Raw genomic sequence first — 15,636 nt, 5'->3', positions numbered from 1 at the left:
TATGAGACATACTTAACAGCGTCTGTTGTGTCCTTTATATCTAGTTCGATGGCCGGGACAGATACGTTCGACAAAGTAAATAAAAATTGAAAATATTTTGTGAGTGAACATCATCTATAAAGCGAAAATTAAAGTAAGAGGATATTGCTAACTTCTTTTCTTCCTTTCTAAGAAGTTCATAAAGGAACCCAGCCTCGCACGAATAAAGTAAAAAGTCGGGGGTTCCAATCGGTTCCTATGGGAATTCCGATAGATTGTTGAAAAGCATGTCCTTCAAACGAAACCAATATGTTGTCATTCAAGAATTCAAGCATTTTAATTATGTCAGTTTCAAAGAATTTGTTGTTTGAATCAGTGATTTTGATAGCGGGTTTTATCCGTCCCTCCCTCAGATAAAATATTTGTTCCTATTTTGGCCATTCTTTTTTTATGAAACAAAGCAATACATTTATCTTTTAGTTTGGAATAGGGAATACGTGTGTATAGTTTAGAAAAGTCAATTTGTTTATACTATTACAAGACTTAGTTAGTTTCCACATCTGATTTACGGTACCTCTAGAATATGCAGTTTTACAATAACATTGAAGCCCGGCTTTGCTTGCTAATAATTAGTGTTAAACAATTGGAAAGTACTTTCGTGCAGCACTTTGAAGAATCGGAAATATACCGTTTTGTGTAAGGGCACCTATTTAGTTTAAGTATCAAATACAGTGATGGACGATTCAGTTCTGCCTCTTTGTTAGATATTTCGAAGGAACATAACACAGTAAAGTCATGTGACTATCAAGGTTTTCGTCTTTGTTAAGTGTCGTGGGGTATATGTTAAATTTCCAACTGAATTGTCAATACCGAATTCATTTACCAAGTAGTTAAGGTAATGAGATTTTCACACACAAACTATCTTGTTTCCGGCTTTATCTGCGGGGATAATATCATATTTGTCATGGGGGTAGGATAAGTGTCTTGCACCATTTGACAGACCCATTCAGTATTTATTTGTGATTTGTATCCTCGACCGCACAACCTTAATCCATTCGGAAAGAGTTTCTACGTCTTCTTTCTTCCGTTTAGCCAATTGTCTGACATAATCATTGACTGAAAAATTTTTAAGTTGTGTTTTCATTTGATGGATTCATGCTCATAAGTTTTCGGAATTTTAGATTACACATTTTGCAGGGAAGTGTCGGTAACAATGTAGGGACCACCTGCTAAAACGTGACAAGACAGATTACATGTGAATTTTGAAATAACACAGGTGCAATCAAGAGGTTAAGAATTGAAGTCGTCAACATTCAGATCCTTCACAACGTGTTGTAATTGAAAATTTTAGTTGCAATTTGATTTGTACAGGTATAAGAAATAAAATTAAATGACTGATCTTTAAGATAGGAAGGTATGTTCGATTGAATTAAGTAATGATGAAGGATAATGCCAAAATTGATGCCATCGAGACATTTGTTTGCAAAGGAATATGTAAGCGAATGTGATATATACCTAACGGCTTTTGTAAAGATGGCAGTAAATAATTTATAGAGACATCATACATCAGTTGCGTTGAAAATATTCATCAGATTCACTGAGTTACACGGAGACCTAGATAGAACACCTATGCAATCAATTTTGTCATTGCAACCATATGGTGTCGCAGTTCCAAATTGTCGAATCCAGTAGTCCTCTTTTTGTCTACGGAGAGGCGATGTAAGTTGACAATTATTTGTCCTGTGGTATATTTAAAAAAAAATGCGAACTTTAATAGAAACGATTGAATTATCAGGCTGATTAAAATGCTGGAAAAGAGTGTCGCTTACTATGTGGTTGATTTTTTATCTATGGCCGCATATATGCGTTTGTTTACCCTTCCTTCCATTTCACCGACATATACCAATCCGCAACGGGTTACACTCTTATCCGTAGACACAAATTTTAAATCAACAATTCAGATTATCGTAATTGCTGGTTAAATCTGTGTTTTTATTTAACTTGCTAGTGGATTGAACACAAATTTTGCAGCCATTGGCTTCACATTTCAAAATGAGACAGTGTTGTTTGGAATCATCAAATAGAGTCATCAAATCAAATATCAAACTACGTCAGAAATTTATATACAGCACAACTTTGTGTTTTGTACTCGCGCATGTAAGTAACATGTTGACAACAGGAAAAAGATTTCCGGTATAGCATGAAAAAAATGTGAGTCATCAAGCTTGCGTATATACAAATTAAAGGCACCCTATGTAATGTAACCGATGTTTCCTATTTACCTTATTAGCATCGCTCAAATAAAATATTTAAAAGCCAAAAATATATATAATTCCCTGTGATTGTGAGAAGGTATATAGTTTACAGTATCTTAATTACTGTGGATTGATTTATTTTCGTGGGTATAAATTTTATTGGATTGGGGAAAACATTGTCGAAGATATTTTATTTCTTGGTTTCACCAATCTCTTCATGCAAAACCTATAAAAAATGTGTCATTCGTTGAACATTAAAATTCGTGGTTCACCTGTACCCTGGAGACCAACGAAAATTAGTGCCATACGAATAAAAATGAATCCACAGTATGTTTAATTTAATAAATGACTCATTGGAAAATTTCTTGACAAAAATATACTGAAAAAGAAATGTAAGCATTATAGAACCACAACATAACAACGATATATTAGCGTAAATATATATTATCACCTTCCTCATCAGTGAATACTGAAGTGTTAGGTCATAGATCTTTACAGTAAACAAATATTTAATGACATTCCAAGTCAGTAAAAAGTTAAAAGGCTTTATCTGAGAATTTTTTTTTTCGTATTGGAACAGATGTTCGCTTAAGTTAAGTTTTAATGTGAATTTAAGTATTTCATAAAGAGTAATTACTTGTATTTTATAAAGAAAAAACTTTTTATTTCAAATGCACAACAGTAAACTAAAAATGAATAAAAAGAAGACTCACATTGATCGGTTATCAAAACTGAAAACAAAACACATTCATCAGTGTAAAGCATCTGTAACATGTGCAAGGTCCTGTGTAAGGGAATGTGATTGTATCACACGTAGAGTGCTTACATCATTAAAGGAGCGTGTGCCCATCAATGTCATGTTATCAATGTACATATTCAGAGAACGTATCAAAATGTTTTCGTCAGTGAAATAAATATGAACTAACGCAGTGATATGTAAAAGAGTTTGCTCATCTTTAAATATGAAGCATAAGTGTGTCTTTCTGTTTGTCATTTTCCTTGTACATGTCCCTTGCAAATTGAAAGGATAAGTGTCTCATTAAAAATGATACCACAACATCATTTCTATAGTATTCCTCGTTCCTGGTAAAGGAGAAGGCCCTAATTTCAGGTTCATCTGAACAAAGACTTTGGACACTTTATAAACACTTGAGTGTCTACTTTAATCCAATTACATTTAGTCATTTAAGACTGAAATTCAAGCTTAAATATAAAAAAAAATCTATTAAATATGCCATGATATGTCACTTTTCAAATGGTTTTTGTCAAAAACGAAGGTGGCCGCATCCGTGTTCAGCCTCAACCGTTTTACATGGTATGTATTATCATCAAATACAACTTTAAAACAAATTTAAATATAAAGATTGAACACAAATGCGGCCACATTTGTTAAAGACGGAAACCGTCTAAAATTTAACTCAAATACTAAAAGTGCGAAAATTTCAATAATTAAGCATTTTTTAATGATGCTAAAACCCTAAAAACTTTCTAATAATAGTTTATAGTTCACATTTTAACAATTTTGTAAAACTGCTATATTTTAGGGCCAAAAAGGGCTCTTAACTAACCTACTCCTTTAAAAAGTATTAACAAAAGATATTTTGTTCTTATTGTTACTTTGGATTATAACAGAATGTTAATCTTATTCGATTCTACAAATGTTAAGCGGATGCGTTATTGTTTCCGACAGCCGCCAGACAGTTGAAGTAACTCCTTGAAACTTCAATGATCACAACTTATCACAGTGCAGTATATAAAAGAGAGGCAAAAGTTACCAGAGGGACATTGAAACTCATTAGTCGAAAGTAAACTGACAACGCCATGGCTAAAAATGAAAACCATCACAAAAACAATAGTTCACTAAACACAACTTAGAAACTAAATACTGAGCAACACGAACCCCAATAAACGTTATAACGGTTACCGAAAAATATCCACTGAGTAGAAATGACTAAATCAGGAACAGGGCACAATCAGTCTAATAACAGATTAGATAACCTTACTGTTTTATAATTATCTAAGACTGCTAAAAAATGTTTCGTGAGACTTAAGACATATCGAATCGTTTAACTTATTTGTGATGGTTAATTTGCGTACCCATATTTTTACATCAACTTTAGATCGGATAGGGTAAGATCTTCTTGAAAATATTGATTGTCTTTTTTGTTATTTTTCAATGTACTCTGCGAAATAAATGAATTAGCAAAGACTATTTTACTTTGAATGTAAATGGGGAAAATGTCAAAGAGACTTACCAGAACAAACAAACAAAAAAGGTTAACAGCCGACGGCACCGATGGTTCTTTATCGCAGCGATGATATCCCGAAATCCAGCGAGAGTATATTTCTAGTTGTACTTTTATGAAATTTCATTATGTACTTACTATATATTATCAAAACTGCGATACTAATAAGCGTCATCAGTACTACCACAGTAATATAGCTACAATGAGGTATGCCTGTAACAAAAATTGTTTATATATAATCTGATATTATATTTATAGATGTTAAACTCTGATTGAGGCAGAGTATAAATGTGAGAATAAATGTAAATATAGTTGACAATAAGAATGAACAATCATTTTAATGAAGAATTGTAGGTTGAACATATGTGTAATCAGACACATACAGTGGACGTTGAAATAAAATATATCAATATTTAAAGTTAAACCATGAATTAACTATTTTTGTAAGTATAAATACCTGCATGTAAAAAAAAAACATAGGACTGGAAGACAATTTTAAAAAGATGACAGGATGCTCAGCGGTATTTCGTACATCTTTTGAGAATTTACAATGTTAATGCATTATAATTTCGTGTTTGCTATTTCCTGTTAACTTGACACTTATGTGTACAAAGAAGACGAAACATAAATGTTTGTTTCGATATGTTGTTTGCAAAATTAGTAAATCCTCTGCATTTTGTTTAACTCACGTTCGTCAATAATAGTCCAGTCAAACTAAGATTTAACCTCAAACTAATTGCAACAGAAAATGTTTTAGTTCTAATCTATATAACATTATGCCCTTTATATACATAGAAAAAAGTCCCATTAAATCAAACTTGAGGAAAACTCAAAATCAGCATTTCTAATTTCCTTTGGAAATTAACATTGGAAGGGGAGATAACTCTTGCAAAAATTAGTCTTTTTGGGTCAGTTTTTGGTTGTTTTGCTTGAAATTTATGTAAAGTATGATACTTTGATGGGCTTGTACGTTTGTATTTGACTAAATTTTATTTAATCTTCTGCTCATGAAATGTACAAATCCGAAGTGTTATGGGTAGTTTTATGTTTTTCGTGCATTTTCCATTAAAGAAATTGCCAAATTGAAGCTTTGTGACCATTTTGAAAAACAAATGTGAAGATTTGGTATTGTTAATATCTGTATATTGTTTTTTTTAGCAATTTACTTATCTAAAGAAACTTTAAACCACAAAAAGAAGAATACATGCTTTATTATTTTTATTAAATTTGAGGTTCTTTGCCGTGACATGCTGAAAAATTCAATAAAAGGTCAACTAATGAATTACAAAATCTAGATGATTGCTTGATAAAAGATATGAAAACACCTTTAGAGTTGTTTGCTATACTCTAAAGACTGCTAAATAATCAAGAATCAATACATTCTGATGAATAGAAGCGGTGCAGTTATAATTTTGTGTCAATTGTAATTGATATTTCTGCCTTTTTTGCAAGAATTATCTCCCTTTTCAATGCAAATCTCCATAGGAATTTTAAATGGTGATTTTTTTTGTCTTCTACAAGTTAGATTTTATGGGACTTTTTTCTGAGTATATTTGGGGTATAATTCTAAAGATTAAAACTTAAAAATCTTCTGTTGTAATTACTTTTGGGTTGGGGTCAAATTTATGCTAGATTGACTGGACTATAACATGTGTATAAGTAAATTAGTTGAGTTGTTTGGCATACATGTTTAAGGTCTAAATGGTTTTTATTTTTAATATCAAGGTTGGTTTTTATAATTATTGATAAGACAAGAGTAGTATTTAGCAGAATTATGGTAACGAAATACTTTTTCAATACGGAAACCAACTTGTGTTCAATTAATTGAAAGGATTGTATGCAGATGTTGGCAACACCACGAAATCAAACATACAGAAACTACATTTTTTGTTTAACTTGATAGAAATAAAATTGACACTTTATGAGCTTGGTGCATCCGAATCAATGCAATAGTTTAAGTTATAATTTAGAAGATACACATGCACTATTTTGTAGAAAAATAAGATTTTTATTTTAAGCAAACCAACATTTCTAAAAATCAAAACCCTGTAATTTTTTTTATGGAAACTATTATATTCTAGGATTAATCTTTCTATTATTTTATTTAATTATCGATGTGGAAGTTAAAATAATGCCGTTAAAGCCATAACACATGAACCTGGATAGGTATATACCTTTATTATAGTAATCTATACCAACTGTCGATCTGCGTTGACTGTCTCCTACTGACGGATCGTTTTCTGGAAACCTGTTTAAATAATGAATTGATTGATAGATACTTGCTAATGTTTTCCATGGGATTATATCATATTTTTGTTTTCAAAGGTACTGCCTAGAATGTTGATAAATGTACAATCCGTGAACGCACGTTAAATTCGTTCGTAGCAATATTTGTTCAAAAGTTGTTTCTAATTTATAATTCTACTTGAAATGGTTTTGATAACTTACTTAAAATAACTACCATCTGAACTATATGGCTTCATGAATCCATCTTCCAACCTCATTTAAAAAAAGCACCAATCTAATCTGAGCTAATATAATTGATAGGGAAATAAACATGAAAGACAGTCACCGATATTAACAACTGAGCCAAATGTTTGAGATCTACATATACAATGCAGCGTTGTTAAGCATACTTTAGATTATATGATTTGTAAAACATAGTCCGTTATTATGCACTTCATTAAGCACGGACAAAGATAATACGATACATTTCCATGTAGGTATATCGTAGAGGATTTTAAATACGAATTACATGTAGCATTTTCATAACTTGTCATTTTGGGGGAAATAACTATATTAATAGATTAAACACTGCGCATTTTTTTGGATGATATACAGCCATGTATGTGTACACAGCTTGAACATATGAAATATATTTGTCGTTTGTAAAGTACTTACAGTGATGCGATAATATCTGAACATGATGTATTCAATAAAGCAGCAACGTCTTCGTGGCAATGGGTATCTGTGTTAAGAATTACAAAGATAATGATGATGATGATGATGATGATGATGATGATGATGATGATGATGATGATGATGATGATGATGATGATGATGATGATGATGATGATGATGATGATGATGATGATGATGATGATGATGATGATGATGATGATGATGATGATGATGATGATGATGATGATGATGATGATGATGATGATGATGATGATGATGATGATGATGATGATGATGAATGGTTGTCTAACGTTCAGTAGCAAATTAAAATATATATTCAGGATGAGATTTGTACTAGAACGATGCACCGAGTCGCATTTGTAACGTGCTAGTTTATAGGTTTGCAGTCGGATAGAAGACATGTCACCTTATCCGGACAAATTATTCTTAATCCCAATAGACCAATCTTTGCAGTTTTAAATTTAAAACAATAACATGTTATTGAATGAATTGAAAGAGCAGTTTATATATTTATTCACAATCGGACAGTATGATATGGATAAGATCACTCAAGAACCCATTATTAGATGATGAAACCCAGATATAATATAGGTCATGCATTGCGTTAGTAATAAGTATAAACATGATAAAATCGGGAATCCTTTCGTTTACAAGTAATAACTTTGTTAATGACTTCTGTTTAATAAATGACACATATGTAACCATATTTAATTGCAGCAATTATCCCATTCGTATTATCTCACATCTTTTAGAGAAAACCTATGTCATAGTCTAAGTGCGGTTTCTAATGAAAATATGTTCTGTTTTACACTAATTAACCGAAAAACGATCTGCGTTTCAATCCTATCGTTGTACAAACAAACATTCAAGAGTTTACATTAATCATGTGCAATCCGATGTAATATACTATAAAAGGTAAAACATACATATGCATGTAGTATGTATAAAAAAGCTTAAATTTATTGTTGTCAACTGAAATTGTTGTTGGCTATATTGTGTAACATTTGTATATTTTATTTTCATTTGTCGACGTTTAATACATATGTTTTGTCGATTAGATAATTTGGAATACATTTTTTAAGTAGTATGCATTAAACAATAACAATCTTAACTATCAATTTTAGGCGCTAGTTCATGTATTATCCAGATTTGAACACACTGACACCAGTAATGTAGTGTGTAAGTACCTTTGTGATATATTTACCTCTGTCATTACAGGTAATTCTATAACAAGAACAGTCTTCTTCGGATGGAATACAAAAGCAATTGTTTTTAGGCTTTGTTACAAATGTGAATCCGTGTAAAAAGTCGCATCCGCATCTTGTGTTGTTTCTAAAAGTTCCATTATAATAAACGAATTGACCCTCTTCATTACACAATGACTTTTGATACACACAATCACTACTTCCGTCAGTAGAGAATGGGAATGGTTGATATCTGTTATAGTTGCATTTTGCCTTGTTGAAATTTGGTTCGAAAACAAGTTTGCTGCCTAAAATTTAAATAAATATTATCAAAAGATGACAAGTCGTAATAGAACTACTTAATCATTTCAAATGTAAGATTAAGCACTATTGTCATTTTATTGAGCTGTATATAATTTACAAAAATGATAGACACCCCTGCATCACATACTAGTATCTGCCATTTAAATCTATATACAGTGGTATGCATTTTTGAAACATTGGTACCTAACAGTAGAATTGAAGTTATTGCTTTAAAACTTTACGCCATCATCATTCGGTTCACAGTTCTATATTATATGGCGGCCTTCAATTCTCGTATTCTGATCCTCAACAAAAAAAGAAGTCATAAGAACACTTCGTGGTACATCCTGATTATAAAAAAAACGTGTCCTCGTTTGCTCGAAAGCATTTGAAAATTGTAGAGAATGACTTCAATTTGAAGACACGTTCTGTTTGCTACACACAATGTTGGAGAAAGAATTGTTTATGTTTGGAAGCTCCTTAGAGAACCGTGGTTTTGTGATGTGGGCATTGGACTACTAACACACAGGTTCCTGGTTCAACTCCCGTCCCGGGATAAAAAATTCACGAGCTGAATTTTCGGCTCTCCCATGACACCATTTGCGAGTATGGTGTTGAGGAAATTATGTTAGTCCGTCGGAAGGGGGCGTTAAAGGGCTTACCCGTGTTAAGAGAGAGCCGTATCTCTTGCACACAAAACACACCCTTGTAGATTTTGAAAAAAGAGCAGGCTAATTCCGCTACAAGCAGCACTTGCACACGCAAAGTGAAAAGGGATTATTATAACATATTTCCCATTTCACGTAAATTAAATATATTTGAACTAAAGCTTCCAATACACAAAGTTCTTTCATCAGCTCCGTTACAAACAACGTTATACCATCTACGTAAAGTCTAATTATAAAAACAGATAACTCAATGTATGTATTAACAGATAACGCATGTGGTATTCCGTACGATGTGGGAGAACAATGAACTATAGAGACATATAACCTATATATCGTCTAATAACCATCGATAATTGTACAAAACCAGCACAAAACTGTCCCCATACAAAACATTAACGAAAAGAACATCCTTTTGATAAAATTGCTTCTCAAATTAAAGAAGAGAAAAGTTTGATACAAAACACGTCTACGTTTATAACAATGATATAGCAATCATCGTGTGTCAAATTTTTTGAACAGTCATCAGTTGAATTGTATACTGGTGTGCTATTTATATATCGAAATCAATATCGGTTTCTTTACTCATTTTCATTTTCTTTGAAAAATACCATTGCGTCGATGCAGTAATTATGTGATCTTATGCTACAACACACTACACATCTAAAGACTTTTACAATAATTTGTTACCTTAAATTTTTGCCTAATACAGAGTGTGGCCATAAGTATTCGTCACATGAGGTATTTTCCTATATATTTAATTTAAAACTGCATTTTTTTCAAAAAAATACTTTGACGTTATTTCTGCTTGGTTTGATATTAATCAACTTGATACCAATAAATGCAGAATTGTCACAAGTCTATTTATTTTTTTGGTTGCAATCTTTTTGACGATCATTTTGTTTTTTCGCGAGATAAACACCACTATTATTTTCTGTTCAGAAATTTTGCTATATATTTTAAACAAATTAAATTTAAAAATTGTATTATCTGTGTTCACAACCGGAAGAGAAAAGGAGAATTATTAAATGCCATCTTTGTATAAGGGCTTTGGAAGTCAAGTCAAGACAACATAGAAATGAAACTACAAAAGAAGTCAAAAAGATAAAAAAAGAAATATGTTGATTAATCAATAAAAGATAGACAGTTCGTCCTAGAACAATCAGCAAACAAAAATTTTTTCCGAATAAGCAGATTTGAAGGCAAGCCAGTTTCTATTGATATGCTGATATCGAACTTAGAGATCTACATAAGATTGGATAATGTATCAGGTAAGTCGTATTTTATACAACTCATAAAGCAAATACATTGAATATTGGTATGTGTTGCCTTGGTGAGACAGCAAATAAACAACACAGTATAATCAATATAGAAAATATATAACTTCAGATTGACCTGTACATTAACTCAGTAGATTTAGTTTTGTTGAGGTATGCTGATCAAGTTTAACTAGTTCAATATTACAACATGTGTAATTACATGAAAAAACTCGTCAGAGGTACATTTTACTCCTCTTAAAAAAAATGTTAGTAGCAATACTCTTTTTGTGAGAAAAAAATGCGCATGGTTCTACAAATTATAAATTATTTTTAACAGACCATCACATGTGGTGATTGACAAGAAGAACTAAATAGCAATTAAAGAAAAGTAAGTAACAACCACAATTTTGATAAAAAAAAATGAAAATCGATGAAAACAGCTGACTGATCATGAGTACTTATAACAAACTTTCTTTTAATCAATTTGATTGTTTTTGTTTCAATTTCAAACTGCGAATAAGCTTTATTTACATACATTAACTTTTTTATCAGATGCAGAAGACGACGAAATACTGACAGATACATGAACAGGGACAAAACGTGTACTTAAAATTGAAATAGCACAATCACAATATAAATCTGGAGGCCTTGCTAAACTGTATGCATAATTGAAAAATATTGTTTAAATGAAAGGTATGTACTCTTTTCGGCGTTGATACATGCTAAATGTATTTAGATTTATTGTTAAAAAGCTTAATTTTAGATGAAACGAGTCTTCTGATTGGCTGACGCAGTTTTGTTTATCACCTCATAGACATAGTTTTGTTATGTGAACGTGACGTGACGTCATCTACGCTTTTTCATTATTTACCCTGGTTTAAAATGGAATTAAGAATTAAATTACAAGAAACTACTGCAATAAATTTTCTACCTTTTCGAAATAACTCGAAAAAAATGTAGTGCATACATCAAAATGACCCGCTTCTACGTTTCTTTATAGACAGAAACAAAATTAGTCATTCCTTCATTTGTCCTTACAGAACTCAATGAATATTTTCTGTATTCCATGTTTAGCATCTTCATATGGACTTCCTTCTGTTATAAGTAACTATAGAACATTAACGTATATAATTTGCACATTTTTAATGAATAGCACTCTTTTAATGTGTCATGACATTAAACATGATTTGCATTTTTTTAGAAGTTTTTATGGTATGAACACAAAATATGTCTTAAAGTGGTGGGTGTAAGAACATAGAATCACATAGAGTCATATTATAATCCCGTGACTAATCAAACAACATCTCATGCAGAAAACAGAAGATATGGAATATCACAAGGAGCAAAATAAAAGGACTCGTATGTGTGTCATCAGTCATTCAATAACAACCTGTGTTTGTTGTTTGTTGGTAAGGTTCATCAATGTTTCTCGTTTCTCATTTTATTATAGATTAGACATGGTTTTGCAGTTTGAATGGTTTCTCACTAATTTTGGGCCAATTATAACTTCTTGTTCAGTGTGAGTCAAGACCATATTTTGATCTTCAACAATCTAATTTTACAAATGGAAACCTGGATAGAGAGTTCTCTCATGGGCATTCATACCTCATCTTTTGTTATCTACGTTGTAACCATCCATTTCCACTTAAATGGCGAAGATGTAATTGATGAGGTTTAGAAATCAATTTAACTAGACAACTTATTTTTGATGCGGTGACCCTGCATTATTATTCATAAGTTTTGCTTGATATCGCCCAAGCTTACAGAGACTTCGCATATTCGTAACCCTTCTACTATGCACCTGTTACATATGTAGTGGGACTATCACTTCATCGCCGAGGTTTAGGTCTATAAATAAAAATTAATAATTTACGCCACTGAAGGGGATAACTATTCAACATATAACATATAGCAAGTATTTCATTAACCAACTATTTGCATTGATCAAACTTCTTAACCATGTATATTGAGTCAAAAAGGGATTTTGGTTGACAGTCTTCTCTTATTCATCGATAGGATTAAGGTAAAATGTAAACATATAGTTAAAAAAAAATCACATTTAAACAGATATAATAAGAAGTAGGAAGATTGCTAATGAGACAACACTACATCAAAGACACAATTTGTAAAAGAAAACCATTAAAGGTCAAAGTACGGTCTTCAACACTGAGCATTAGCTCACACCGAACAGAAAACTATAAACAAACTACAACTACTGAACATCAGGTCTTGACTTACGATAGGTGCAAACAAACACCGGCTGTTATCTAAAACAACAGTGTAACATCACAACATAGCAATGCTCGCTTTAAAATATGAATTAAAAAAGCCTACTGAATGTATGAAATTCGAAAATTAAATTATGGTAAAAAACGTTTTATATTTGATGAATTTCTCTTTTATAAATTATTAAGTAATTACAACTAATTTTACCTCTGCTACTATAATCCAGGCCATCACATGTCTCACGATATATATTGCTAGGTAGAGATAACAAACACACGTATTGTGTAGCACCGCATTTATACTTTCTTGGTCTCTGACGCCATTCCCCAGCAACTGGACATCTTAAGTCATATTCTAACGTCTGACTAATAACCTTTGGAAAATATTAAAACTTTTAACCGGATAAACAATCTGAGGTTGTGTGGATCTGTATAAACCCGATATTGAAATTGTATTTGTATTGTTAGTTTGCATTGTATTGAAAAAATTTTGTGAAGGAATCATATATCTTTGAATCATCAACCTCAATTTGTTTTTGGATAAACACATGTATGTCTTTTAGATGTTTTATTATATTATCTTGGTATATTTATTAGCTATATCTTGCTTCTCTGATAGGAACGGCCTTACAGTAAAAGCGTACACTGTGCCAATTGTTCGATAGCAGATGCATATAGCGACGAACAATGTCTCTTCAGTGATACTTGGATCTTAAGTATTTAAAAAAATCAAAGCTCACTATACTTCGAATATCATGTCCGTATTTTAATATAATCAATAAAATACTCAAATATAATAAAGTCATACGAAAGGAGACACACCACTGTCAGCGCATTCCTATACAATGCAACGTACAAAATGTTTCTAGTTTGAAAAAAACGGTGCTTGAAATTCAAATTTATGGAATCATTGTTGTTGATTGTTAGGAAGAAAACAACTAATAATTTGATATTCGTCCTCACTTAAGAGCCTGTCCATGAAAAAACCATGCAAAACAGTCCGGAATCAACATTGGCAAATCTTTATGAAATCTTGTTCGTAGGTTAACCTCACCATATATATTGTAAATACATAATAACTTTTAGTCTGATTTATATATCTGAGCTGCAGTGGCGCCACTTTAAATTTATCGATTTTCAAACGAAAACCAATAAAAAATACAAAAAACAGCATATTTTGAAACACATTTAATGTGATAATAAAGATATTATCAACAAAAGTTGCTTCGTATGTAAACCATAATGCTAGATCCTTTTCATAGCCATATCTGCCATAAAAAAAATGAAGGTAAACAAGGACAGATTACTCTTGAAAATTTGGCAATTTCCCAATTTTACTATTTTCGCAAAAATGCCTAAGTTCACGTGGTTGTATAAACTAACAGAACACTTTTATTTCGGTTGTTATGCTTTTATCACACGTATATCAGTCTTATTACTTATAGTTTAATACCTTTTGCTTTGCATTTGAATATTTATTAGAAATATCCCTTTTTCCAAAAAAATGCTGATAGCAACTTATTCAAAATGAAAATTGAAAATGAGGTTTTACACAGATAATAAGACAGACACATACAATCAAATAATTCTTTTAAGTTGTATATATTAGTTGGTAAGGACATTAAAAATCATTGTGATTTCCGTTGGCAAAGCAAATTGAGCTTAAGGAAGTTCACTACGAAGTTTCAAAATAACAAGCTTTTCAAAACATTAATATATATTGATAGGGGGATTAATAAGGAACCAAAAGAGGGGGGAAATATATAGGTCCGTGTGCTTGTTTTCCAGATATTAGATATAAAACCATGGCTATTATACTGAAAAGTAAAATAAAAAACAAAATACCGATATTTTTTCTTAATTTTAGGCAATGTCATGATAGTATTATCAACATGACGATTGACCTAAAGTGTGTATAAGTAGATAGAAATACGTGTTATAGCATGTGTTACATTTTTGTAATATCATCAAATGAATATCAGTATCAAATTCATTGTAAGATGGATAACCATTCAAAATAACATTGCCCAAAGAATATTTTATTTTGATAATAAACTAATCACATGATAAAAAATAGACTTAACAAGCATCTCGTCTACAATAGATTGAAAAAATCGTGTCTAGGAAAACATAATAAAAACATATAACCAGATACTCCACAGGGCGCAGCTTTATTCGACCGCAGATGTCGAACCCTGAACAGTTGGGGCAAGTATGGACACAGCATTTAAGCTTGATACAGCTCTAAATTTGGATTGTGATTAAATAGTTGACACAACATAGGTTTTTGACACAGAGTGAATGTGGTCTTCGAACTTTAACTTAAAAACTCAAAAATTTTAAAATTGGACATTTACCTAGCATGGTCCAATATCCAAAATATAAATATATTGTTAGATTCAACATATCATACATATGTCATAGAACCCCAAAAATTAATTTTTTTAAGAAATTAAATAATGTTCAATTTTAGACCCTTTAGACCTCAATATGGACCAATTTGAAAACCGGGCCCAAATATTAAAAATCTAAATACATGGTTAGATTCAGCATATTAAAGAACCCCATATATTCCTTTTATGTTGAAATCAAAAAAGT

The 15,636-nt window shown here is 31.4% G+C and overlaps 1 protein-coding gene across 1 annotated transcript in view; it reads right to left on the bottom strand.

The window, feature by feature from the left end:
- Positions 1 to 15,636, bottom strand: part of LOC139503835 (uncharacterized) — an 86,599-nt gene that overhangs the window by 65,203 nt on the left and 5,760 nt on the right. Inside the window, exons 3-8 of the mRNA XM_071293776.1 lie at positions 13,247 to 13,412; positions 8,607 to 8,894; positions 7,382 to 7,448; positions 6,655 to 6,728; positions 4,619 to 4,693; positions 2,948 to 2,965 (exon numbers count right to left, since the gene is read on the bottom strand). Coding sequence (XP_071149877.1) covers positions 2,948 to 2,965; positions 4,619 to 4,693; positions 6,655 to 6,728; positions 7,382 to 7,448; positions 8,607 to 8,894; positions 13,247 to 13,412 — 688 coding nt within the window. The remainder of the gene's footprint in view (positions 1 to 2,947; positions 2,966 to 4,618; positions 4,694 to 6,654; positions 6,729 to 7,381; positions 7,449 to 8,606; positions 8,895 to 13,246; positions 13,413 to 15,636) is intronic.

Source organism: Mytilus edulis, chromosome 14 (assembly GCF_963676685.1).
Source record: "Mytilus edulis chromosome 14, xbMytEdul2.2, whole genome shotgun sequence".
NCBI lineage: Eukaryota > Metazoa > Mollusca > Bivalvia > Mytilida > Mytilidae > Mytilus > Mytilus edulis.
Note: the sequence above shows the minus strand (reverse complement) of the source record. Positions and strands in the feature narration are given on the sequence as shown.